The 27,976-nt window shown below is 39.3% G+C and overlaps 1 protein-coding gene across 2 annotated transcripts in view; it reads left to right on the forward strand.

Moving 5' to 3' along the window:
* CDYL (chromodomain Y like) overlaps window positions 1-27,976 on the forward strand; it is a 93,234-nt gene that overhangs the window by 58,012 nt on the left and 7,246 nt on the right. The window contains exons 3-6 of one of the 2 annotated variants that reach the window (XM_081206428.1): window positions 9,655-9,699; window positions 16,778-17,031; window positions 18,686-18,858; window positions 20,164-20,374. In XM_081206428.1, the coding sequence (XP_081062554.1) occupies window positions 9,655-9,699; window positions 16,778-17,031; window positions 18,686-18,858; window positions 20,164-20,374 (683 nt within the window). The remainder of the gene's footprint in view (window positions 1-9,654; window positions 9,700-16,777; window positions 17,032-18,685; window positions 18,859-20,163; window positions 20,375-27,976) is intronic. The other variant, XM_081206429.1, reaches the window with a different exon arrangement.

Below are 27,976 nucleotides of genomic sequence, written 5' to 3' on the forward strand. Positions count from 1 at the left end.
GTCGCAGCCAGATCGCCCTCACATCCAGCCATTCTTCTAAAAGGTATAGGACCCCTAACAGTTAAGTCCAGTTGCGAACGACTCTGGGGTGCGGCACTCATCTCGCTTTACTGGCTGAGGGAGCCGATGTTTGTCTGCAGACAGTTTTTCTGGGTCTAAGTCGCTTCTGGCGAAATCAGAGCAGCGCACGGAAACACCATTTACCTTACCTATTTATCTACTTGCACTTTGGTGTGCTTTTGAACTGCTAGGTTGGCAGGAGCTGGGACAGAACAACGGGAGCTCACCCAGTCACGGGGATTCAAACCGCCAACCTTCTGATCGGCAAGCCCGAGGCTCAGTGGTTTAGACCACAGCACCACCCACGTCCCCAATCTTCTAGGGAGTTTTAAATTGAGAGGTGCTAGGACTGAACCCTGCCTGGAAATCAAGTGTTGGGAGCCATTGAGAAATGGCAACTGGTTGGGATTACGACTCAAGAAGTAGAAGTAAAAACTCAGAGTTGGCGATTTCCCACTCTAAGGAGCACATGGTGGGAAGAAAAGATAGTTGCATCCTGCAACCCCCATGTGCCAGGAACTGGTTATTTATATTTTTCACAACCTTGACTCTGCAATAAGCCCTCTGTAGTGGTGTGTTTGAGCACATTCTCAACTGTGTATTGTGCCTTTTCCGTTCATTTGTTTTTAATGAATTGGCCGCCTCTCTTATCTTCTGGCAACTCTAGATTCTCAGCTTGTTGCCCTTTGGACCATGAGCAATATATTTTGCATCTTCTGGAGGTGAGGGGAAAGGATGGGGGAAAGAACAGTGGGAGGTGTTTATCCTTACAGAGGCATGATAATGAAACAGAAAGCCACACTGGCAGAAGAGCTCTAAATTAGTTTGTTTGGGGCCAGTGCCATAAATCCAGTGCTTTCTCTTTATTCTATACTAATTGCAGAGAACCTAGAAGGACAGAAAGTGAAAGAACTAAGGCTTTGTGCCTCCTGGGTTTGCTGTATGTGCCAGAGTACCTAGAGAAAGCTACAAACAATGGCTGGCTACTGCTCAAGAAAGACCTTGTGGAACACTGGTTGTGGGCAGTGTTTTATGTGAAACACAGCAAAATTTCTCACCCAGTTGTTACAGAGGGAACACATTTCCTGCTTTTCAGGATGAGGAGTTGACTGTCTTTCAATTGTTTAGGGAGGTGGGGTTGCAATTAAAGGAATGTTAAGTGTGACGAGAACTTTTATATTCCTTGTTCGCCGTGTTCAATATTTCAAGCTCTTGTTTCATGGCACCGTCATTGGAAGGTACCCACCACCTGTTCGACAGCATGTGACCATTGGGGCTTGTGTGCTGGATTATTTCCTTCATCTTGGGGTTTTTTAAAAAGGAATTTCCAACTAGGTCTTGTGTATACTACATCTGCACATGGTCCCAGCTGTAATTGTAAGAGCTTGGAGACCTTCAGCTTTTTTTTGCTTAGGACTGCAATATCTGCTCCTGCTTCTCACCTCTCTTAGATTAGTTCCTCTTAAACAGGGCTTTTTTTCAGCTGGAACTGAGTTCTGGCACCTCTTTGATGAGTTCTGGCACCTCTGTAGCATTGTGGCACAGTGGCATGTTACTCTGGGCTGCAGTCGGCACAGAGTTTTGTGTTGCATGGCAGAGGCGGCATGGTGATTAGTGCGGCACGGTAGTGTGTGGCGGTGTAAGAAGAGAAGCTTTTTTAGGGGGCAATTGGCCCTTTAAAAAGCTCAGCAAGTATCAGCTGGGTGCTCCCCCCTTAAAAAAGGTCATAACCTGTTTTTTGTTGTTATTTTTTAATTGGGTTTTATAAGCAATAATAATGCCATACAAACAAGTATACCAAGTTTTCTCATGTCATTTGTATATCACAAAAATAACATAATAAATGTGGAAAAATATCTACAACATATGTTTCGTTATTAGTGGTCAATGTACAGGTTCTTGGTTCATGAATTGGTTTAAACAATTAAAAAAACAAGTCTATTCTGTTGAGAAAGGGAAATGAGAATTCAGAGCTGTCGAAAGTAGATTATCCCTTAAAACTGAAAAAAAAAACCTTTGTAATATAAAAGATTAGAAATTACTTGAAAGAAACAAATAGGCCTAGGATTAAACTAAGTTATAATTAAATAAATGGGATTTAGAATATTAAGAAATGTGAATAAGATGGACTATAATTGGAAATTGTTTTAGTTCAATAATGATATTGGAACCTGTTACTTTCAACTACAAGGAAACTCAGAAGGGAGGGACTAGAGTAAGTCAACCAAGATGTTTAAAAGGTTGGATTTGTAAAGAATTAAGTTTGTTGTTATTGTTTATCTGTTTATTGTTCCTTTTTTTTCTTTCGTTCATTGATGTATTTTTCTTTTTTCTTTTCCTTTTTCTGTTTTTGTGTGTTATTCTGCTTTGTGGTTTTTGTTATTATTGTGGAAAACCTAATAAATTTTTAAAAATAAAATAAAACTGAAAAAACAACAATAATCCTGAGATGGTTGTTCTGAAACAAACATGCAACAATAAAACTGTGGCAGAGTGGGAGAATAAGCCATAGTTGGGTATTCTGGAACAGACAGGTAACATTAAAAGCTGTTATCTTAGAAGCATCATTTTTATATATTATTTTAAAATTATCTTTCGGCGTCCAAGCAAGTCTAAAATGCATTGATGTGGATTAATAGTATGTAACTTTCTGCTACAGATTTTCAAGTCCCAAAAGGTTTAGAGATTCTTGCACCTGAGAAGGGAGCTGTACCACCTTTTAGGCAATGTGAGTCCATTTCTGGGCTCTGTGCACCCTTGGAAGGATCAGGAGAATTGTGCAGTATGCAAAGTATGAAGGACACAGATAGAAATGGGAGGGAGGGAGGAAGAAAAGGCACATAAAATAATGAGGTGTGGGGATGGCAAAGAGGAAAGATAAGTCCAACAGGCAAGATAAGGAAGTAATGTGGAAAGGGAGAGAGAAGCAAAGGAATAGCAAGGAAGTGTGCCAGTTGGCATCCCGTGACTGCGTATTAAATATCTGAACTGGAGAAGCAAAATAGATGGAAGTGGCAGCAGATTTCAGCTAATGTCATTTTAGGCTTTCTGGATTTTTTATTTTTTGTTTTGTTATTTTGAATTGTATTATTCTGTCTTGCATGCTTTTTACTCTTCAAAATTAGAGCCGTGTAATCTTTAAGCAAAACAAAGTTAATCCTTAAACCAAACAATAAAAGAGGGGAGGTCAGGAAAACATATTATTACAAAGCAGACCCAGAGCAGCTCCTTGCCTCCTTATTCTTACTTTCACGCAGTCTGCAAATTCTCTTCATTCCCTAGTTAGTTAGGAAAGGAACACAATTAATTACCGTATTTTTCGCTCTATAAGACGCACCAGACCATAAGACGCACCTAGTTTTTGGAGGAGGAAGACAAGGAAAAAAATATTCTGAATCTCAGAAGCCAGAACAGCAAGAGGGATCGCTGTGCAGTGAAAGCAGCAATCCCTCTTGCTGTTCTGGCTTCTGTGATAGCTGCGCAGCCTACATTCGCTCCATAAGACGCACACACATTTCCCCTTACTTTTTAGGAGGGACAAAGTGAGTCTTATAGAGCAAAAAGTACGGTACCCTGTATTAAGGATTGCAGTTTCCCCCGGCTGAGAATTGTACTGATGTTAGCTCAAGGATTTTGGCAATATAATATTCATAAGACTTATTTTGTTTATTTAAATTTCTTTCCTGGCTCTTCCTAAGAACTCACGGCAGGTGTCAAAAAGTTTCAGGGGAGTGTATGTGTGAGAAATGAACCATCAATTAAAATTATTCCAGTTCTTGGCCCGGTTGTTAGAATTTAACGCAAACAGGGAAGTGTTACAGTGCTTCCAGAAGGTATTTATCCTAGAGTTATTTGGAGTTTGATTCTTCAGAACTCACACAATCCTGGAGCATCCACTGAGAACCTTTCAATATGGATTTGAATATAGTAGAGCCAACAAGTTTCCTGTTGGTTGATCTTAAAAATCACCACAAAACAAAATATAACATCTTGAGGATGCTGTCTCTTACCTATGTAGAGGCCATAGTTGGTGGCTTTATTGGCCAAAACCAAGGTGTTGTTGAATTGTGCTCGGAAAGTACTGGGAAGCCAGTGCAGATATTATAGTACTGATGTTTCAGGGTTTAAATCTTACTTTCTGGTGGATATTCTGCATCTGGTGGAGCATCCTGAGACTAGCCAGTGGCCATTGGCCATTTAAGTGGCTTTTAAATGAAAAAAGCGTTATCATCTAAAGAGAATTCCAGCAAGTTTTGTTCTGAATTTTATTTTATTTTCCATTCTCCTAGCCCCATCTTTCCTTCGTTCCTTCTAGCCTTTTCCTTCCCCACAGAGCAGAAAGGCTTTTTCTCTTGTGATCTCAGGTCAGCTGCAACTAGATGGGAGTTACCTAGCAGCGCTGTCGGTTTAATGGCCCCCATCCTCGCTGTGTCTCTGCCAGGAACTGCTGCTTCTCACAGCTAGTAGCAGCTCCCTCATCAAGAGCCCTGCGACTTCCAAGAAAAGGAGGAGCTCTTCTATGACAATAGCTGAAATAGCATGTGTGGGCATAATAGACAAACAAACAAAAAGTTATTCTTGCTTCGAGATTATTGTTTTTACCCATATAAAAGATATTCACATTTAATCTGCATGTTTGTGGCTAAAGCTGCAACCCCAATCATGTCTCCTTAGAAGTGAGTCCTTGCAGTTGTTCATACCTATCTCAGGAGAAATCATGGGAGTTGTAAGACAGAGGCTTTTTCTTGAACTGATAAACTGACCATAAAACTCATCAGATTTTTCTGATGGCAAAGGCCAGAACTGTTTAAACTTCAACAAAAGTGGGAGGATCTGGGAACTAAAACGTCACCCTATGCAGGATATTGTGATGGATATTCATTATTTCTGTATTTGATGTGTTAATTGAAATGTTTATGCAAGGGGTTACTAATTCATTTCAGCAGGGGTTTGCAGCCCTCAGTTGAGGTACCATTTTCGTGATCAGAAACCTCCCACAGCTGCTGTTTGCACTGTGAGGTGGTAAAATACCTTATAATACCTTTTCCCATCAACACATTTAATTGCAGGTCTCCTGGGTTTTCTGGTTTATACACTGAAACCCTTTAGAATTTTAGCTTCTCCATTTATTTTATTTTTTGGAACAGGGAAGGCATTTCAGTCCCTGCTCTACAACTAATATAGTGAGCCGAGATTCAAATTATTATTGAGAGATGATGAGACTGTCACAAACTAAATGGTTTTGTATTGATTTTCTAATCAGCTATGTTTAAGATTAATAATGTGTCCTAGTTTGCACCTTTATATTGGTTCCCAAACTGGACTTTTTGACTTCAAAGTCTTTTTCTCAAAATAGGCTTCCAAGAAAGTGTTGATTACACTTTCAGTAATGGCTTTTATTGCAGTATCTGTGTTTACCTTCATAGCAGCAATATAGTTTCCAGAAAACCTGCTGAATATCAGTTGGTCTTGCAACTTCCACAACTTTTTTCCATTTGCCATAAAACCCCTTAGATTGCAGTATGGATTTGAGAATATTGTTCTGACTTCTTATATACAAAGCAATTGTGACGGGTATCTTTCCAGTATCCTCTATGGAGAAATGAAACAAAACTGATTTAATTAGTCTGTGTCAGTTCTCTCCTCCTTGAGCCTTTGTTTGGTTTTATTCCATGGCAAGCAATTTCATCTGATAATCTTGAAAATGTTCATGTTAGTCGTATTAGGTCTTTAGTGTATTGATCCATAGGTTGGAACTAGATAAGACAATTAACATGGTGCCGAATCTAAAAATGATAACCATGTGTCATGTTTTCCCTCTTCCCTCTGTAACATGTATTTATGGAAGTGAATATCTTTGTGTCATGTGCATTTTCTTTGATAGCCAGTAATATGAAGCAGGGGTTGGAAATTGGGAAATAGATGATGGAATGTCATTACAGTACAGGAGTACATGGTTCTCTGTAGATAATGTTGGGCTACAACTCCCATCATCTGGGACCATTGACTATGCTGGCTGGGCCCATTAGGAGTTGAAGGTTAACAACATCTGCAGAGCACCATATTGGCTGCCCCATGGCCTATTTGTTATTTATTTATTCCCATTATCTCTATAGAAGTAGGTATAATTGTGTGGAATTCAACACGTATCTCAGACAACATGGGAAATCTATATGATGCTGTACTTACCTAGCCATTCAAGATGACTTCCTCTTCCACTGCATCAAATAAATTTGATTGAATTATGCTAATGCTGTTCCACTTACATAATTCTGCTCACAGTGAGCATGCATAATAAGGTTTCCTGGGCTCTGGAATTGAGGGTTTTGATGAGTAAATCAAGAGATCTTCTTTACAGAGTATGTATGAAGTCCAACAAGGCAAAAACTGAGTGTGTTGTTATAAGGTTTTTTGGGGGGGTGGGGAACTCCCTTAACCCTAGAAATTAATAAATGGTAGGATTTTGATTATTGAAGGGAAGCTTGCAGGCCAGTTGGAAAATACAGGCTAAGCTTCCTTTCCAAGCATGAGTTTCACCTGGGATAGATGTGTTAACATGACAAAAGCCCATCTTGATGGCCCATCTAAGAGGAATATTGGGCCTAGGCAGACAGAGGCTGCCAAAGTGATGGGGTGTGTATGAGGTGACAGAAAAGAATGTCTTTAGCAAGGTGTGCTTGGAAGAAGGAGAAGCAGGAGAGAGAGATCCATTTTGGGCAGGCTGGCTGAAGGCAGGCTGGGAGAGATGCCTTGGACTCCAGAGTGCTGCACTGTTGTGGGGGGAAAGCCCCTCTTGAGATGACCATGCTGTAAGATCTGGGTTCCCTACATCCAAACTCAGGTGTAAATATATGAATAAACAATATCTGTAGAAAAAATTGCTTCTGGCTATTGTTAAAGAAGATTTAACAGGGTAGGTTAGAAGTCAGAAAATACGCTTTTCAGAATGTTGAGACACAGAATGGGGCAATGCCAAAGATGAAAGTTATTGTTATGGAATAGTAAAGTTACAGAATACATTTTTCAATTACTGCTTTTTAAACAATGTAATGAAAATGTATTCTTCCCTCTAGAATAAAGTTTTCCATGCACATGTCCTTCCCAAGGTTCCTTGTAAAAATCTGCTTCAACAGTAAGTTAAAGCAAATATATATTAGAAGTGATCACAGATGGAGGTTTAAACAGCCAGCAGGTTTCATATTTTTTTCAGAAACCGTCCCTTTAATTAAGCAAGTTGGTGAATATGAGAGTTAATATAAGAAAATTGACTGGGTATGCGATACCCCAAATTGAATTGGGTGGTGTTACTTAGGGCCAAAACACCATTGATGCTCACTTGGGTATAGTTTCTACCCATTCTTCCCCCTTTTATTAAATGCAACCGTGGAAGATGAACACTGAGGAGGGGCTTCTTCCCTTTCCAACAGGTTATCTGTTCAAAAATTTCTTCTCCCTTCCTCCGCTCTCCATACCCAAGTGCTTTTATCTTGGAGGGGTACCTATATCTTTTCCCTCACAGCAGGGAAAAACAGCTGGGGGTTGATGATAGTTGAAAACATACAAGAGGGGGGAGGATCCTGTGTAGGATTTGTGCACAGATTAACAGCTTCCTTTGCAAGAGGTTAGTAAATCAGTGCTCACTCCTGCTCCATTTGTCTTCTTCAGTTACTGTCGCTGCTGAAGTAGTATTTCGAGGCTCCTTTGTAATACGTTTCCGTCAAAATCCACGTGAGATTGTTATAATACTTTTCGTTCCATGTTGTATTTCTCTGTATTATGCTAGTAAATAGCAACTGTCTTTCTAGGATCTAGACAATCCCTTTATTCTTTAGTTGCGAAAGGAACAAAAGAGGAGAAAGCAAAATAGTGGCCTTGTCTGTCTTTCCACCCAAAGTTTTAGCTTGTAGTAATGCACCCTCAAGCCTCACCTCAGCAGTGTGCTATTAAGCATTCTTTTGCTGAAAGTGGCATCAGTGAGACCAAGCTGTTTATCATTATGCATAATACCCTGAGAAAAGAGAATGTACAATTTGCTGCTAAGATCTCTTTGTCTCAAACTTCAGCCCTTTTGCTACAATCCCGTGCTCACTTTTTTGGGTGTAAGCCGCATTGAACTCAGCTGGATTTGCATCTGAATAAAGTGCAGAGGCAGATTTTAGCCATGGCTAAATTGAGGGGGGGGGGTCTGTAGAAGAGTTTGTGGCTGCTCAGTTTTGAACCATTAAAAAAATAATAATGATTCAGCCCAAGTTTTCAGAAAACACACCCTAAGAGTGAGGCATAAAAAAACATGCTGGGGTGTGTATTTTGATAATCCTTGTCTCTCACTCACCATTCTTGGGTCAAAGGGCATGAATATCTTCCTGACTTAACTTGAAATGTGTTATCGTGTTTTTATATGGAAGATATAAGATTGCAATACTTTTTGTCTCGATCAGTGGGTTTTGCTGCGGTTTGTTCTTTTTACAGTAATGGCAGTCCTCAAGGGCAATTAAAGGCATGAGCTAGCCAAACCCAGGCATATGTGGAGGTGTCTCCTATGCCGCAATAAGGTGCTGTTATTTCCTCTGCCTCAGCAGCAGTGTGCGTGCACAGGTGTACATACATGCAGGCAGTGCATGATGGCACCATTGCAGGGAGAGAGGGGGTCCACCTGCATCTTCATATTCCTACCCAGTCTGCCCTCATTCCCACTGGAATTTACGGTGACAGAGCTGTTTGAGGCTCAGATAAGAACTACTTCACACATTATGACTTTGTAAGACAGCTGGAGCTTCCCATTTTATACATGCATTCATCACGGGGTGCTGGTGAACATAGTCTTTCCTCTAGGGCATCGTTTGAAATTCACCAGGAGCATTTTGAACCTGACTATCAATCACTTGCAATCAGTGCTTTTTTTTCTTTTTAAAAAATGTTTGGGCTACTCTCATTTCCCTACTGATATTGAAGTACTGCCCCTCAGTGAGGCCAAACTTAGATTCACGAAATGTTTAGGGGTATGCGTACCCCCCGCGTAACCCCTAGAAAAAAGCACTGTTTGCAACCAAGTGGAGATGCCCAGGCACCAGGATATCACCTGACATCTCCACTATCTGGAGGTGCATGCCTCAGGATCATTGGATCTTGGCTGTTGTCTCATGCTAGCAACACACCCTGTAGAGTTAATTCCATTCACATTTTATCAGAAAAAAAATTGGGAACCAAAAAGTCGTATTGGAAAAAAAGACTTTCGAGCCAAGTGGCCCCCCAAAAGGCATTCTGTTTTGGCGACACGAACCCTGGTTTAAGGAGCCATTTGGTGCCTAGCTTATATATCTGAGTTTCTAACACTGCTCTAGGGAAATGATACCCATATAGGAGAACAGTAATTGGTGTGTGATGGTCAATGTATTGGGGGAGCTCATTTGCTACAGCATTCCAGTTTTTATCCTGTTCTGCAAAAGGATACTCCATTTCTTCCTCATGTTTTTGTGCCTTAATTCCCCCTCCTCTTAATATCACTGGAAATATTGTTTTTTTAAAGCATCTGTAGCAATGTATATTTCAGAGGATTTGCTTTGCATTTCTAATACCCTTCTTTATCTGTTTTAGCATCTCCCTGTATTCTTCCCAGTGTTCTTTACTTCCTATTTTCTTGTAAGTATAGCGTATTCTTTCCCCCCTCCCCTTGTTTCCTATTGACCTGTTTAAACACTTTGAGTTGTTTTGAACCTGCTCCTGACTTTTTGAAGAGAATATTTTAATTGCCATGTAAATCTAGCCTGGCATATATCTTTTTTTCTGACAGGAATTACCAGTGTTTGTTTGAGATTGTTTTGTGTAATATGTTTTTCACATCCACAGTTATCACAAATCGTACAGTGCTCCTCCAGTAGTAATTAAAATTGATTTCCACATGACATTGTAGCTGCTCTAGTGTATTGTTCTGTTCCTAATTTATTTATTCTGTTTTTGTTCAGTAGTTGAAATCTCCTGTATACAGGTGGGTCCATGTCATGTATCAGGAAGCACATTATTTCTTCTTTTTATTTGTCTGTTTCACCTAACTCATTCATAATATCTGCATCATACATACCACACCTAAAATCCATTTCAGTTAAAAGTGGACTGAGACATGTATACAATACCAATATGTGTGCATTACTTAATCCCTTCATTTTACTACTGAAGTTAAGAGTATCCAGTCATCTTAGCTTCTTGACTTCATTACTGATTTTTAAAAAAATCATTCATCAGGAGCCTCAAAACATCTGGAGGGCTGAGGTTGAGGCTTCCTCAACCTCAGCCCTCTAGATGTCTTTACACTGCAATTCCCATCATCCTTGACCACTGGTCCTGCTAGCTAGGGATCATGGGAGTTGTAGGCCAAAAACATCTGGAGGGCCAAGGTTGAGGAAGCCTGCTCTATTGTTACAAATGCATAGGTGCCATCTTCTAGTTTTATGCTGTTGTAGACTCTAGCCTGTGAATAGTTTATGTTCCCATGCAAGGCTGATGTGATAGTTCAGGCTTTTCCCTAAACACTGGCTATAAGGGAGTAGTCCGGATAGTGTATCTGAATATATTTTCAGGTGCATATGTGGTTATAAAATAATGTCATGATAACATTTTTCCACTTAGTGCTCAAATAATTTGCCATCAGGGTGTTAAAAAAAAGTATTGTGGGAGATCAAGAGCCTATTCAAACACAGTGGTATCTCCTTTGCATCTTTAACGTGTTGAGTGTGGCAGAATCAACTATGAACAGCAGCTCCTTAAAACCTGACATTGTGGTGAAAGGATGACACATTTTCCCTGTTAAACCATTTACTATACCACATCAGTTACACTTCATTCCTGCAGTCAGGAACCATTCATGGAAATTTCCCGGTGTGCATTAGTGCAGGAAAGTCTACTTGAAAATCTTGATGTGTTTTTTCCCCAAGGGATGTCTGGTGTCTTTTTAAAAGGTGTCTGGGCCATTTTTCAAACTTAATATTTAGATGCTTAAACCATAATCCACCTCTCTCTGCTCCTTTCAGGAAGATGCTACTAAAAAAATGGGTCTTTAGAGCGGAAACATGACCCTGAAAAACTATAGGAACTTCCTTCACATATGCAAGAAGTACCTGTGATTTTTTTCAGGGACATGTTTCCTTTCTTAAGACCCAAGTGTTCATTTTATGAATAACATATTTCTGAAACAGTAGTAAATGCCAAAAGTTTTCATTGACGGATGCATATATCCTAAGCAACCTGCTCCTGCACTCAGAGAGAGAATTGTGGTTGGGCATTATAGAACATGTAGCCATCATACAATTCACCTAAAAGCTGTTCAGGTCTTGCCAAATCTGCCTCCAGGCAAATTACCAAGTTGCAGTTTGACACGTAGCAGCTCATTCAAGACAAGTGGCTGAGTGGCAAATATCTGTCCACCCACATACCTACCTACTCAATGGTGGAACTTACCTTAGCTGCAAGCGAAAGTTGCCATAATATAGCATCATGCTTTTAGGGATGGATCCAGTAATGTCCTTGAATATGTGGGAAATGCCCTTTGTCTATAAAAGGGTGCTCTATACATTTTGCTAGTGTTGTACCAGATAAGTGAAACTATATCCAAATGTGTTGTTCTGCTCCCAAAGACTCTAGCAGTAGCAGAATCATGATTCATTATTTCTTTATACAATTTATATACCACGAAACGGCAACAGTCTTTAAGCAGTGCACAAAAAATAAAATAATGTATAAAAATTTGTTTAAAACTGTAAAATCAGACTTCTAGGCCCTCCTTTTTATATAGCTCGTTTATTTGCAGAACAGCACTATTTTCCTTCTGCTTGTGGTTCTCTGGGGCACTTTCTGCCCTTAAGTAGAGAACCCTAAAAACAAGCACATTTATGCTAGCAAGTTGGAAAACAGAACACTACTATGGTGATTGCTTGTCTCGGTTGCCTGTTGTTGTAGGAGGGGAAGTTTTTTTGAGAATGATAGAAGAGGGCAAGCAGACCAGGTAGCAGGCTAATCACTGACTGATGATGATATGGCTGTCATACTGAAATAGATTGTGTGCAAGCTACATTCCTTGTTTGTGCCTTGTGGCCATGTTTTGACGTAATGCTAATCCATGGTTTTGTACTATAAGAACAAACAGCCTCCTTCCACGTTTGCATGTTTCCCACCACACGAACACACGTACACAGCAGGGTGGAGGCGTTCAAAAGAATTTGCTTTTAGTTAATCACAATTCATTGTTTTGTCCAAACCAGTAACTGTGATTAATACTTACTGTGGCTAGTTTAAACAAGCCAGCTTCATAAATCACAGATTGAAGCTGGCTTGTTTTGAAACTAACCATAGTTAGTATTAAACCACAATTCCTAGTTCAGATGAAATGGCAAAAGCATCCAAACTATTCCAGCTTTCCGGTGAATTTCGTTGAGGAAGAGGTTAGTTCACATGGTGTCATTTTCCAAGCAGCAAAACCACTTTGGACTGATAGACACACAAGTCTATTAGTCCTGTTACAAGAAACCTTTTCTGTTGTCCAAAAACACAGGAAAAATATTGACACTGGGGCAGATTTCTCAGAGCTGCTAGAATGAATTGGCTCTTTGGCAGAGCCATGAGTGAACAACATTGCTTATAACTTACATGCATAATATTTAGGGGCAGGGAACGGTTTGAGTGTGTGTGTGTTATATAATGTCAGGTTCTTGATCTAACATATTTTAATCCAAGGCTTCACTTACCCAAACCCCAAATGGACCAATTGGATTGCAGCAATTTTGTTTCTATCCTACCTGATTAATTTTTACAGCTTTGATCTCTCTGTTGCACAGTAGCAACACCTGAATAGTATTTTTAAAAAATACCTGTTTAATGTGGATTAACACCTTCATCTTCTTAAATATTTGTTGAAAACATTGTAGTGAGCGGATGAAGTCTTATTTTTTAGGCATTTGTACAAACTATACAATGCAGGTTTTCTTGCACCTCTTCCTGAGTATCTTCCTGTAGGAGAAAAGGGTAGCAACTGTTGGTCAACTACTACTCTTGGGATGCAGTTTGTTTTTATTTCTCAAACGGAATTACGAATGAAGGGGGGGGAACTTAACAGGAATTCCCACTATTAATGTTTTCAGATAGGATTTGCAAACAGTAGAAGAAATACGGAAAATTTGACATGGCATTTGTTCCAGGCCCATGCAAACATGCACACTCGCCGAGAGGAGATTCCTAGTCTTTTTTTTTTTTTTACTCCTGTACTGCCCTGAGCTAAGCCAAAGTTTGGTTTAGTCAGTGTATTATCTGAATCCAAGTTCGTGGTTAAGCTCGCTCTTCACTGGCTGTGAGCTTTATCAGAAATGGCACAATTTATAGCCCTCTTCAGACGTTACAAGCTAGACAATCATAAAAAAATTCTCTAGCAGCTGCTTCCCACCCCCATCCCATCATTATTGTCACCTTCCAACTCATGGAACACAAACTTCTGCACTGGGGAGCCTGTTACATCCATGGAGGCTCCCAGAATATTTGCTAACTTTGTTTTCCCCAGATTCTAAATACTCATAGTTATGAAACACTTCTGCTACATAGATTTGCCTTTTGTGAATTGGATGTCAAGTAGGATGGTGACGGGATGGAATTAGCACACACATCCCGACTGCTTCCCACCCTTCCCAAAAGAGTGTTTTAGGTTAGCCTTATTCGTAACGGCTGAAGAAGTCTTTTACCAAAGCGGGAATTGTAGAGAAAACGGATAAATGCCTTTAATGTCCTTGAAGGAACACATGAGCTCAAGTGCGAATGTTTGGGCTAAGAGCATTCAGTGTTAATAAAATGTAGTGTAAAATGGAGGGAAATGATAAATGCAAATTAGAAACTGCAGAAATTATAATTTAATGAAAAATCAGTATAAAATTTGCATATATTATGTTATAGTTTCAGAATTACATTCTGGCGAAGCTGTGGGATGTTTTGACACACACATCTTGTTGAAGAATTTTAGAAATACAATTAAACATACTGTATACACTTGCAATATTATTGGACAATCAAGTATTAACGTTTCCCCTCAAAAGATAATAGGTGTGAGCATAAAAAAGTACATTAGATTTTAACAGACTAATCCTAATCGTGTTTATTTGCTTAAGCAAATCTTACTGGAGTCATTGGGACTTGCTTCCTAGTGGAGATGCTTCAGTTTGCAGCCTTAGATGCAAGAAAGTGAGTCATAATGCTTTTCTCATCTGGAAGATTTTCATGATCTGTCATTAGATCATGGCAAGTATCTTTTCTGGCATCCATAAGCAGTTGGCTAAGGCATAAGGCAAAGAAAAAAACCCTTCCATGACCTCTAGTATCTTTTCTTACTTTGTGAAATTAAAACCAGCAACTTTACTTCACTGCTAACTAGCATTGAAGAAAAATAGGAGGACTCTTTTCTGCCTACTGTACATAACCAAGAATACAAACACTTTTTGGACCCCCGTCTATAAAGCAATTAACATTCACAGATGAGTTTGTTTCTCTGTAATACCACCTTGGCACCCTCTTACCTATTTAAATAGTTCCACACAAATGTAATAAAGCTGGAACCAGCTAAGTATAGGCATTGCTGCCTTATTGGTCCCAGATAATGAAGAATGCAAAGTAGGTGAGGTAAAAACCTTTATTAAAGCAATTCCTCATAATGCAAAGGTACAAGATATTCTGGCATAGAATAGCTCTGCAGCAATTGAAACCTTCGTGTAATTTCAGATTTTCTGTCCACCCCACCCTCTTAACTGCAATAAGGGTTTCTTGTCTTCCTGTGTTGAGGTTCTTGTAGAATTTGGATGTTTGAATGTTGCAGCATAAGTAGTGATCATTTACTTTTAGATAGCTATAATGGAATTCATAGCATTGTTGGAACATACGCAGCTCCATTCGGTAAGGATCTAAAGGCACAGTGAATGTAAAAGAGTCAAGTGATGCGATAAAATCTGGTTGTCTGATACAGTACCACTGTACTATATTGTCTACCCTTCTGCACCTCAAAATTAGCTAGGGCATTCTGTTACTCCCAGTAAAAATGTGCTATAATAATGTTTCGCTTTGTAATAATTATTTAGTAAAATAGTAGTAGATAGATTTTCACACTTTGTTCACCGCATCTGCTGCCTTTCTGGTAAAAAATAAAAATAAAAGTACAAACTTGCTATGCACAGCAGTATAATCACTAGAGTTGTCCTCTCTGCTTTATTGTAGCATAGTACCCAACGTAGTACTAGATAGGGGCAAGAAATGCCACTGAAGGCAAAAATTTAAAAAAAAAAAAGCTGAGTTGGTGGTCACAGTTGCCAGAATTTTAAAGGGGGGCTCACAGCAGTTCTTTTTCAGTTGCACTGTGTGAACCTGCTCTCACAACCAGTCTGACAAATGAGGACCCCAGCCTACTTGTCTTGCCCACCCCAGCCCCACTTGTTAGTGTCTCTACCTCCAACTGGAAAACGTTGACCCAGGTGCCCTGCAGCCGAGTGTTGAGACAGGAGAAGTTGTGTTACTTCTATTAAGGGCATTTGACTGCAGGGTGCTTGGTTAACTGTTAAATGATGCAGGGGAAGAGGCAACACTAACAGGCTTCAACCAGTTTTCATTTTGCTGTCTTTCTGCTCAGCTGCTGATTACAGTGGTACCTCGGGTTACAAACTTCACTAACCCGGAAGTAGTTGCTCCGGGTTGCAAACTTTGCCCCAGGATGAGAACGGAAATCTTGCAGTGGCAGCGGGAAGCCCCATTAGCGCAAGCGTGTCTCAGGTTCAGAACGGTTTCGAGTTAAGAACGGACCTCCAGAATGAATTAAGTTTGTAACCCGAGGTACCACTGTAGTTGTGAAGGTGGGCTCATAGCGTGACTGAAGAATGTACACTGAGACTTCCTTTTATTCTGTGTCCGGTCCAAAAAAGCTATCCGAATTAAGGATAAGTATGCTGTATCCAGAACCCTGGAAGCTGTTACATGGGAAAGCTGAGTTATTGTGTTAAGCTTTCAGGAAATTAAGTTGAGAAGAAACTTACTTCAAACAAGCACAAAAAATGGAATTATTCATTGAAAAAATATCATCTAACACAAAACCTATTGGGGTACTTTGGACCTCATGATGTTAACAGAATGGAAAGCAAAACAACAAAATATTGGACTCTTACAGTAAATAATAGAAGGGGTCCATGTATCTCAGTAGTCTCACTGAGCCATGAAATATGAAAGGGTGCAAAGCTGCAAGGTAGCTTTCCATCTCAAGTGCATTTCAGTTGCACATGAATGAAAATTTCATTTAAATTTAGCTTGTTGTTTGGAGGCATGCAATGGAGAACGATACATGGTTATCTAGTAACAGGGTTATAGACATGAATGTGCTAAATGTGTTACACATCTGCTTCTTCTTCATACTTCATTGTAAATAAAACTAGAACAATGATGATTTGTCTTTTGATATCTAATCCCTCCCTTCCCCTCATGGGTTCAACATTATATACATATTTTCCCTACCATGTACTCCTAAGCAATTTATTGCAGTTGTATTTCAGACACTGTTGCTTTTCCAGGTTTTCCTTATGGCATCCAAATTTCTGCTTTCGCTGTGGTTGCTTTAGGATTTTTCCATTTGCATATTTTCCATGGGTAAGCCATTTAGGTAAGCTAAACTAACAATGCCGATGTCAAACCATACATCTGTTGAAACTTTTCACAGGTACATCTACCTTTATAGAAGCGTTGTCCACAAACGGTACCAACATACAAGCATCAGTAACGGGAGTGACAGCCAGCAAACGCAGATTTATCGATGAAAGGAGGGACCAGCCTTTTGATAAAAGGCTACGCTTCAGTGTGAGGCAAACGGAGAGCGCTTACCGGTACAGAGACATTGTTGTCAGAAAACAGGATGGCTTCACACACATTTTGTTATCAACGAAATCATCAGAGAACAATTCATTAAATCCAGAGGTTAGAGTCATTTGTTGTTGTTGTTTTATAAAAAGCATTCTGTTTCAAAGATAATGTACAGTGATTTGTAAGCAAAATGGACAGATCTCTCTCCCCCACCCAGTTTGGAATCTAAATCTAAAGGTTGGATTTAGCGGAAGTGTGAGTGAGTGAGAGACCAGTGTAGCAAGGGATGAATGTGAATAAATGCAGTAATGCAAATATTTGGCAGTATCAATATGCTACTGTGGTTCAACAGCTCCTTCTTAAGTTATAGATGTAAATAAAGATTATGACTTTCAAATAACACAACTCACCTGGGAGTAAGCCCCATTTAATTCAGTATGACTCACTCTGAGTAGACATGTTTAGGATTCTCCTGTTAGAAAATGATATGTAACTTCTTTAAGAAATGGAAAGTGGAGCATGGGGTGGTATGAAACTGAACTGGGCAACTGACTCTGTAATTGTTGAGAAGGACACAGAGTGGTCCAGTCACCGGAGTCCACAGTAGCTCTGGTAGCGCAGAAAGGTTAAGCTAGGATACAGTTGGGAAATGACAATAAATTAGATGAAAGTTTTTGTGGAGGAAGTTGATGTAGATGAAAGTTTTTGTATTTTTACATGAGTAGAATGTGTGCTTTTATTTAAAATGCATCTATGGGTTATTTGTGGGGCATAGTAATTCATTCATTTTTATTTTTCAAAATATAGTCTGGCCCCCCACAAGGTCTGGCCCCCTGCTGAAAAAGTTTGCTATCCCCTGAGCTAGAACAAGTCTGGGCAAAGCCTTGGGCTCCTGCACTCTGTCGTCATCCTCCCTTCCTCTCATGTAGCCAGGATGAGGATTTTGCCAGTGTTTAGTTTCACTTTGGTAGAAGCTCGACACGTCCTTGCACCAGAGACTATGTGCTACCACGAACGGTGGCCAGATCCAACACAAGCCAAATTCAAACCATGGGTTGTGAAGCTGGCTCATTTAATTAAAATGATCTGTGATAAGCCTTGATCTCTGGTTCGTGTGCAAGAATCAAAGATCTGCTGGGAGTGAAATGCAAGCAATGGCAAAATACACCAGATGAGGAAATGCATTGTGTGTGAACTCAAGGCTGATTCTGGTTTGTGCACATAATAGCACTGTAGTATGGTTTAGCATTGCATACTTTTGTAGCCAAAGTAGAGCAATTCTCTGTTTCAGTATTGCCAACTACTGTGTTAATTTTCAAAATGAAAAATTAATACAGTTAAACATTAGCCTTAATGGAGTAGAATTAACGTAACACAGGTGCCAGTTGGCACTTTAAATTATATTGCAATTCTGTTTTTGTTTCTTGCCATTTCTTGTTTTGAATTTCCTCAATTTTTACCTATTTTTAAGCTACTATGTTTGCTGAAGACTTGCAATTTCTGGTTCTGATCTTAAGATAGTCAATGTTATTCTTAAATAAATAAATAAATCCTGGTTTGTATTTGTAGTGTGTTACATTGTTGTTGTCTCCTTTAATAATGTGGAAAGGAGAACTTTGTAATGAACTTTGTCCTAAATTTAGATTTTGCTGAACTGGTTGCATATGCCACCTGCTGTTCAGATCACAGAAATGCTATGTGAATGCAAAATCTTAAGTTGCAATATTCTGCATCCTGTTTTCATACGTTTAATGTCTCTTACTTGCAGGTAATGAAGGAAGTCCAAAGTGCGCTGAACACAGCAGCCGCTGATGACAGCAAGCTTGTACTCCTCAGTGCCGTTGGCAGTGTTTTCTGCTGTGGCCTTGACTTCATTTATTTTATTCGACGCTTAACAGATGATAGAAAAAGGGAAAGTACTAAGATGGCAGATGCTATTAGGTTTGTGAAACTGTTTGTCCCATCGTGCATATCTGATTATGAGCTTAAAACATGCCACATATTTAAATGCTAGAGTGTGATATCAAAGGTACTGTACCTACTCGCAACTGGTGTTTCCCCCTGCTCCCAGTAGCCATCAAACTCATAATAAATCAGACTGTCTATATGAACACATCGTAAGGATGTTTACTTTCCATTTGTATATCTTCAAAGCGGTATTGTATGTTCAGAAGGATCGTGTTAGAATGATAGAACTCCCAGCTTTCCTTTAAAATCTCCTCCCAACCTTATTATTATAGGAAGCAATATTCCCAGGAGACAAGTTATATGTGTTGAATGTTTGGAAACTTCAAGTTGCATTGAAACATGTCTGGCTGCACCATCTGCTCCCATACATTCATTATTTCTCTAAATAATTTTTGAGTGGTTATTTTTCATTTTCCATGGTCCACATAAATAGCACCAAACTATGATTTGTTGCTGTGAAAACATGGTCATGTGCTCTCCCTGCCTTTCCTCTTTACTTCTCTCAGGGATCAAACCATTTCTGGGATTTTTTTTTTTTTGGGGGGGGGAGGGAGGTTCATATGAAAAGCCATGGTTCGTTAACAAAACAGGGTATCAAAGCAGAATTCGTCATAACTAAAACTCAGAATATTCTGTAAGCCCACAATTTACACACATTTTTTTATCGATTATGTATTATTATTATACCGCCCTTCATCATAAGATTTCAGGGTGGTTCTCAGAATTTAATTTGTGCACATTCACCTTTATGAACACAGCAATTAAAAAAAATTAAAAAGGGGGCAGAGAAAACACATATTCTCTGCATGTCTTCATTTAATCTTATTTGAAAAATTCTTCATTGTTTTCTATCCTGACTTTTTCTAAAGTAAACCCGCAACTTAGGCAGGTGTTACGTTCCGCGGATCATGCCTAAAGCCCAAAAGGCATATATAATCAAAACCCATTGGATTCAGTGGTAGGAGGAATTGCGAGTGTCATTTTTATCAGCGCCTTCCCCTAATGACAATTAATTGCTTAATTCCTAGTTGGGAATTTACTGAAGGACAATTGGCTTATTCCAAGTGTTGAATCTTCTAAATGAAAATGCCTTCTAATTTAGATTATTGGTTATAATCTGGACACTGTATCTTCCTCACCTGATCCTTTCAATCACCTTCCACTTTTGCCCTACCTAGGTTAATAATTGACTGCTATCACAGCAGCTTTGGTATGGGGGTGGCTACAGCATTTTGTTACTAAAATAGGTATTCTAATTTGATATTTATTTCATTTCAGGAATTTTGTAAATACTTTCATTCAGTTTAAGAAGCCCATCATCGTAGCTGTAAATGGCCCGGCCATTGGACTTGGAGCATCTATATTACCTCTGTGTGATGTAGTTTGGGCTAATGAGAAGGCTTGGTTTCAGACTCCGTATACGACGTTTGGGCAAAGCCCTGATGGATGTTCATCCCTTACATTCCCAAGAATAATGGGCCTGGCATCTGTAAGTAATCTGTAAAAGAAGTATGTACTGTATTTAATAATCTTTCTAGCTTTGGAGCTCCCATTTGCGTCTTGCATATCCAACATGACCTAAGCGTAACTCTAGTCTCACAATGACATGGCTTGCATGCAACAGTTAAGCTAATGCTTCGTGCAAACCGAGAAAGAAGATTGTGGCTGCTTTGGTCCTCCTCTCCTGCGGTGCTGTGAGATTAGCCATGATTTGGCATAACGTGACACGTGAACCCAGGCTCACAGTTTGTCTCACTCCAGACAAACTGTGATGTGTAGCTAAGTTTGCTCTTGGTTTACAGCTTGTGGTTTGGAGGAGCAAAACTGCAAGCTTGGATTCACACACATAGTCATCCTGCAAGTCTCACTGCTAGAAGTCTGGAAGAGGGACAAAGCAACCACAATCTTTTCTCCAGGAGCTCACATATGCATATTTGCACTACGCCATGGTTTAGCTTAGCATTATGTGAGAACTAAGCCCACAGTTTATTTAAGCAGAGCACTAAAAAGGAAAGGTTTCACTGTCTTGCCTTATATATATTCCTCGAAATAAGTACACTTGAGCCAGTGCTCCTAAGGTCATTGTGTCTGCATTGAGGCTGTGTGCAATTACAGTACATTCCTTCTTCAAAAACAAAACAAAAAACCATGCAGCATTTCAGCTGCTCCAATGCTAGGAAACCATTTTCTACAGTTCTGATATGTAAAACCTGAGTGCTTTCAGTTTGTTTTAGAATTTTGGCAGCGGCTAACAGTCTTTCAGTGTGCAAATATCTCTGGCTCTTGATCATTCATTGTCTGTTTGCTAACAGTGGCTGCAGTCCAGCATGCATTTTAGTGTGCCTAAATAGCAATGGACTTAAATTTTTTTGCCTGTTCTCCAGATTACTCCAGAATACAGCTCGCAAATTTATAAAACTATAGTGTCCAGTCCGGGTCAAAATAAGAGTGGTTTTGGTGTTGCATTTCTGAATCGCTTTCTGTTCTACATATTTTAATGATGCGTAAGGTAATATTTATAGGGAAACACATGCTCTTGACAGTATACATGTCTTCACACCACATTCATACCTTTCAGGCATGCATTGTGCAGTGTGAGAGTGACATTGCATTCACATCTATAATTTTGTATCACAAGAAATGAACCTAATACTGAATTAACTGTTTTAAGTCTGAGTAAACCAGATAACTTTCCTTAGTAAAGAATAGCTTTATGTTGTTTCCCCCCTATGTAAGTTTGAAAGTGGCCTAAAAATGGCAATTCCTTCCTTCCTTGTATTGTTTTTACTTGGCTATGTTACTTCAATTTCTGCCAAAGATATAATCCTCACTGAGTAATACTTAAATTGTAATTATAATTTCTTTGCTAAATGTTGGTATGCTTTTAAAGTATGTTAAGAAGAGTTTCAGACATTCAGGAGAAATGTTGGCAAGTTGCCTTTAAAGGAATGTAGTATGCCATCTGGTAAATAAAAGGATTTTTAACATTTTAAAAAAATAAATAAATGATTAAACACATATAATATACTTTTAAATAAACTTAAGAGTTTAGAAGACAAAGACAAATTTACAGTAAAATTATCTGTAATACTGTTGACCACAGATCATTCTCGTACAAATCATATTATTATTATATGGAGGCATAATGCCCACTTTGAATTTCAGATTCCTGTCTGGGACTAGTGCTTGGACCACATGCTCCCACTTTGTCTCCTCCACCTGCTAGCTACCATATTTCAATCCCTTTCTGTCTAAACTATTGGCTTGTATTATATCTGAAAAAGCATTAGTGGCTAAATGTCAGTTTGCTAATCAGGAGCAAACCAAGATGAAACTGTTTTTCAAGATTCTGGTTCGTAATGCCAGCATGCAAAGGAAAAAAGTCCTATGGGGTGTTGCACACATTGTGGCCATAATATTAAGTTATCACCAAATCCTATTCAGTATTAGGCTATCACCAAATTTAATAGACATTCCTGTTATCCAGGCATAGGCAACCTCGGCCCTCCAGATGTTTTGGGACTACAACTCACATCATCCCTAGCTAATAGGACCAGTGGTCAGGGATGATGGGAGTTGTAGTCCCAAAACATCTGGAGGACCGAGATTACCTATGCCTGCTGTTAGCGTTGTGGAAATGTCAGTTATGTCCCACTGCATCTAATCAATCAATCATTGTCTTCCATCTCTTCTTCTGGACAACTTTTTCAGACTCATGGCACGCTTGTCACCCCTTCTGGCAGCATGTGACCTGTAGAATCGTAGAGTTGGAAGGGACCATGAGGGTCATCTAGTCCAGTGTTTCCCAACCCTGGGCCTCCAGCTGTTTTTGGACTACAACTCCCATCATCCCTAGCTAGCAAGACCAGTGGTCAGGGATGATGGGAATTGTAGTTCAAAAACAGCTGGAGGCCCAAGGTTGGGAAAGACTGATCTAGTCCAATCACCTGCAATGCAGGAATTTTTGCCCATCGTAGGGCTTTGAACCCACAATAAGAGTCTCATGCTTTACTGACTGAGTTATCCCAAGCCAACGATATCCTTAGGCCTATTGAATGGCATGGTGCAGTAACCTAGGCTTTTGTTGGGTTTATGAATATAGAAGCATAGAGCCACTTTTATTTATTTTACTATATAGATCCATATTTCACTCTCCTCCCCCCCCCTCTCTCTCTCTCCTCTTAAGGTGATGGCTTATTTCTTTCTTTTTAAGACAACTAACTGGTGATGTTGCTATTGACAACCGAGTTTGGGGTCCTGACCTACTAGTTGAAGGCCTGTGCCTTAGTTTATGGGTGTGCCTTTAACTCTTTGGCCTTACCTTTAGCTGGAAGGACCATTGCAACTTTGAAAGGGAAACATGGCCCTGTAAAATCCTCTAAAGATAAAAAAGGTTTGTTCTTTGAAGTGTTCATAAAATTGAATAGGTGACTAAGTTGTTGTGCTTTGTAATAAAGCTGGTTCCGTGATCCCAGGCCTCCATTTCAAAATAGCCTTACAATTGTAGTGTATTTAACCAGAAACATCTTGGCCTGTAAGTATCTATCAGTAATGTCCTGGCAAATGAAACAGAAATAGGTAGAACTTGAGCACCATTAAGCAAATAGCAGCCATGTGCCAGTTAGAAGTAACTTGCACCTTGTCCAAGCTTTTAAATCTTTCCACATTTAAAGCTGCTTGAAGGGAAATTACAGTGGTGCCCCGCAAGACGAATGCCTCACAAGACGAAAAACCCACTAGACGAAAGGGTTTTCCGTTTTTCGATGCGCTTCGCAAGACGAATTTCCCTATGGGCTTGCCTCGCAAGACGAAAACGTCTTGCAAGTCTTGCGATTTTTTTCGCTCCCCCCCCTTTTGCTAAGCCGCTAATAGCCTTTTAGCCGCTAAGCCTTTAATAGCCGCTAAGCCGCTAATAGGGTTGCTTCGCAAGACGAAAAAACCGCTAGACGAAGAGACTCGCTGAACGGATTATTTTCATCTTGCGAGGCACCACTGTATTTGCATGAAATGTTTCTTATTGAGTCAAACATATATATATTCCGAGGTGCAGTACTTCCACCGTATACCTGCCCAGGAGAAACATTCAGTACTCTGTAATTTAGCAGAGCAGCCTGGAGGAATACCCATATTACATAATTCAGACTTAACTAGGTCAGACCCAAAGATTCCAATTCTCTAAAGGAGTCATTCCAGCAGAAGAGAACCTTTGGATCCAACCCACTGCAATTAATGTTAAGTCTGGATACGTTCCTTAATGGTTCCGTTTCTGCAAGTGATGCTGAGATTGACTCTTCTGGACTAGACAAATAGCAGAAAAGCTTCTTATGCTAAATTCTCTGTCCTTTTGATTAACAGCCTTGAAAGTAATGGGTTCTTTTCTTACTACTACAGTCATTGGCTATATTTATAGCAAACAGTAATGGGAAGAGTGGATACCCCTGACATATGCCCATGTACAATAGAAAACTTTCAGAGTAGAAGCCATCGGCCCTCAGATTCAAATAAGTGATCCAGTTTCTATGTCATAAAGAGATGCAAGATCAAAACTAAATATAATTAACAAGGGCTTCGGAAATGTAAAAAATTATCATACTAATTAATCAAACTTTTTTTATGTATTTAGCTGTGTTGATTTTCTTTGTCTGAAATATAATTTATGTATGTTAGCTTGTTTGTTAATAGCTTAATTTGGTCAGGATGAATGTATACTTTCATTAAGGAGTATGTATCAGGATGGAAGTAAAAGAATGTACACATCCTGCAAATACAATACATGCAGCGTTCAAAATTTGCCAGGTGCATTTTGTACCTGGTCATCGGCCACTTGCAACCAAGTGGAGATACCCAGGTGCCAGGATGGCACCTGATGTCTCTACTATCTGGAGGTGCATGCCTGGGGATCCTTGGATCCTGACGGTTTTCACATACTAACAACACATCCTGTTGAATTGAATTCTCTCTCTGATATTTTATCTGCACAATCAGAACAAATTTCAGGAACCAAAAGTTATATTAAAAAATATGACTTTTGAGGCGTCTGGCCCCAAAACAGCAACTAGGCATTCCGTTTTGGCGACTGTAACCCTGATTTAAGGAGACATTTGGTGCCTAGCTTATATTAATCACAGCCTGAAGTCTTGGTAGTTGTGCCTCCCCCCAAAGCTTTCGTAGACCTTAACTTCCAGTGTCATAGAGAGTTTAAACCGTTATTGATACTCCCCTTGTCTAGAGATTCAAATGTATATATAATTTACAAAATTCTACAAGTTTTTGAATCACTTTAGCTAGATCACGTCCCCCTGAGCGTTATATATCTATGAAATTTAATGAATTAGTGATAGATCATTTTAGTGATGAATAGGACATGAGGGAATGCCTTCAAGATATTAATGTGGGATATATTTATTAGTCAGGCAGCCCTTGTTTAAAAGTCCTTGGAGAATGAATACAGGATCTTGAAAAACTTACTAAATTGGAGAAAAAGTATAAGCAACGCCATAGATGCCATGCAATAGAATTAGTATTCAGGAAGAAACTTGCCTGCTCAGGTTCTAATAAGACAGAATAGACTCTGGATTATCTGATTCATTGTGAATGGAAAAGTGGAGCGAATTGTTTGTTGGAATATGGATATTGTCAGGTACAATATGGTCTCCATTTGTAGACATTACTTTATTGCTTATCCCAACATGCTTGTAATTTTATCCAGGAATGATCAGATTCACCCAGTTGGTACCATTTCCACATTATTAGATAAAGAAGTCTTAGTATAAAAATAATAAAGCTTTGTGTATTATTTCTGGAATAAATAAAAATATATTCAGTCTTTGCATACATACATACATCAATCAGTCATTTTATTTGTATTTCCAAAGTTTACACCATGCTCAAGGCAGCTTACAACATATGGAAAATTATGTAACTCCAAACATAACAAAAGTAGCCATAAACAGTAGACAAAACATCAAAAAGTACACAACCAAACTGAACAATATAAGAGCCACATAAAGACACAAAAAATTAACAGCAACGATCCCCCGCCCAAACAATACCTGAGCCAAGGATTCTGTTCAGCAGCCTCAGCTTTTGTAGCTGGAGTCAGTCAGGGCCCCACCCTCCCAGGCCAGGTGGGAAAAGTCTAGCAAGGCAGGGAACAAGTCTTCAAATACTCAGAGCCAAGATGCATGATTGTAAAGGGCAAAATAATCCATTGGCTGGGCATTGCTTCTCATTGATAGACCTACAGTGCAGTCTTCACTGATATTTCAGACTTGCTTGAGCTAGGAATAGACGATAATAAAAATGCCAATGTAGTCGATTCTCCCCTCCCCAGGATAGACAGAAATAATGATTAAGCAGCACTGAAATATTTGTCATGGGATTTGGCTTCCCAGGAAGGCTAAACTACACATTACATGGCAGATCTGTGATCAGATTTCCCATTGTCAAAAAGGAACAGTATCATTTGTAATGATAAATGACATTTAATTGGTCTTGAATACCATTGTAAACACATGTGGCTGAACCGTTCATTTTTGTTGAAGTAACGTTTGCTTAAATTTAGTCTTCCTCTCTGCAAGCTCCTGCTGATAAAACTCTTATAGGTTTAGAAATGCATTTAATTACACAGGGTAAAATTGATGACATTTGAATAGAGCTTCTGTCTAATCAGTTGGCATCTTTAAAAGTTGACAGCTCAGTTTTTGCTCATATTTTCTCATGCACTGAAATGCTTATATCTGCATTCTGGCATGTTCAGATAACATAATAATAGGAAAACCTCTGATATCTAATCACAGCTTCTTGTTTGAAGCCTGGTGTTTTCATACACCCTTCCCCCTGCCTTTTTACATTTTCTTTCTTGAGATGTATAGGAATTGTCAAAGCTGCTTCTTCTCCTCCCCCCCCCCCCCCGTTTTTTTAAAAAAGGAATTTCCAAACCTCCTGTGATTTACAGCTGTAATCACATTTCCATAGATGCTCATGCAGAACGTTCTTTGGGCATGTAAATACCTCCTTTGGGTAATGGTCCTGTCAAGATTTGGATGTTAGTGACATCAGTGGAACTATTGCAGTTTAGCAAGCTCGTAAACTGAGCTGAATGGCATATGTAAATAGTACCACTGATTTGATTTTGTGATAACGCTGGTGACATTTTGGGTGTCCTTTGTTGTGAGAGGTCCTTTGTGTGGCTATCTTGTTACAGTCTCTGTATTAATTATTCAAATTTCTTCAACCCTCAAAAGAGTAAAAAAAAATACGCTGTGATTTGAGGAAGTTGCAACAATGCTAGTTGAGTTTTGGACTCTTGGGTGAGGGTATTCATCATGCTTTGAGTTTATGAATGTGTACATTTATATGGAATTTTGCACGACTTGTTTATATGATTCACAACTTCCCCTTTCAACTTGTATAACACACTTTAAACTGAAAAAAGCTTTACCTTTCCTGGCGTGGGGGATCTTTAACACATTAAAAAAATATATATAAAAATCTTTTTTATGGTACATTTGATAGTGACTGTGCGGTTGGATATTAGATAACACATTTTGGTGAGACTATGGCTCCAATTCAGAGGTTTGTGGGCTTTCTTGTGCAACACTAGCACTGTTTCACCCCACAGCCATAAGAGAGGATTTTATATTCTTGAGCCTTAGCTTGCACATTTGTAAACTTGGGGACGCCCATTTGCATGTCTGTGAGTCATTTCGCGATATGGCTCAAAGCCACTCCATTATTTAACCAAGTATTAGTCATGCTAAATATGTTCAGTCTGTCGGCTCTTTTCATGCATCATGTTTAGTTCACAAATTAATTTGAATTCACTATCCATATTTCAGTTTTCACAATATCTGAAATTTCTATCACAGTTTAAATCCATTCAAGCCATTATTTTAAAGTCTGAAAAGCTAGTGTGTCCAAATTAAAATACATCTATAATATTTGCATGGTAACTTGTATAACAATTGGCATCCCCAGTAGTTGTATAAGAAGTAGCAGCTCAGTTGCATTGGAACTAGGGTTGTCATCCCTTCCCTTTAAAAATGGAACAGTACCATTTTGGCAGTACAGAGCCCCCTGTCTTGTTTGG

The sequence above is a fragment of the Podarcis bocagei genome (genome assembly GCF_964188305.1).
Source record: "Podarcis bocagei genome assembly, chromosome: 8".
NCBI lineage: Eukaryota > Metazoa > Chordata > Lepidosauria > Squamata > Lacertidae > Podarcis > Podarcis bocagei.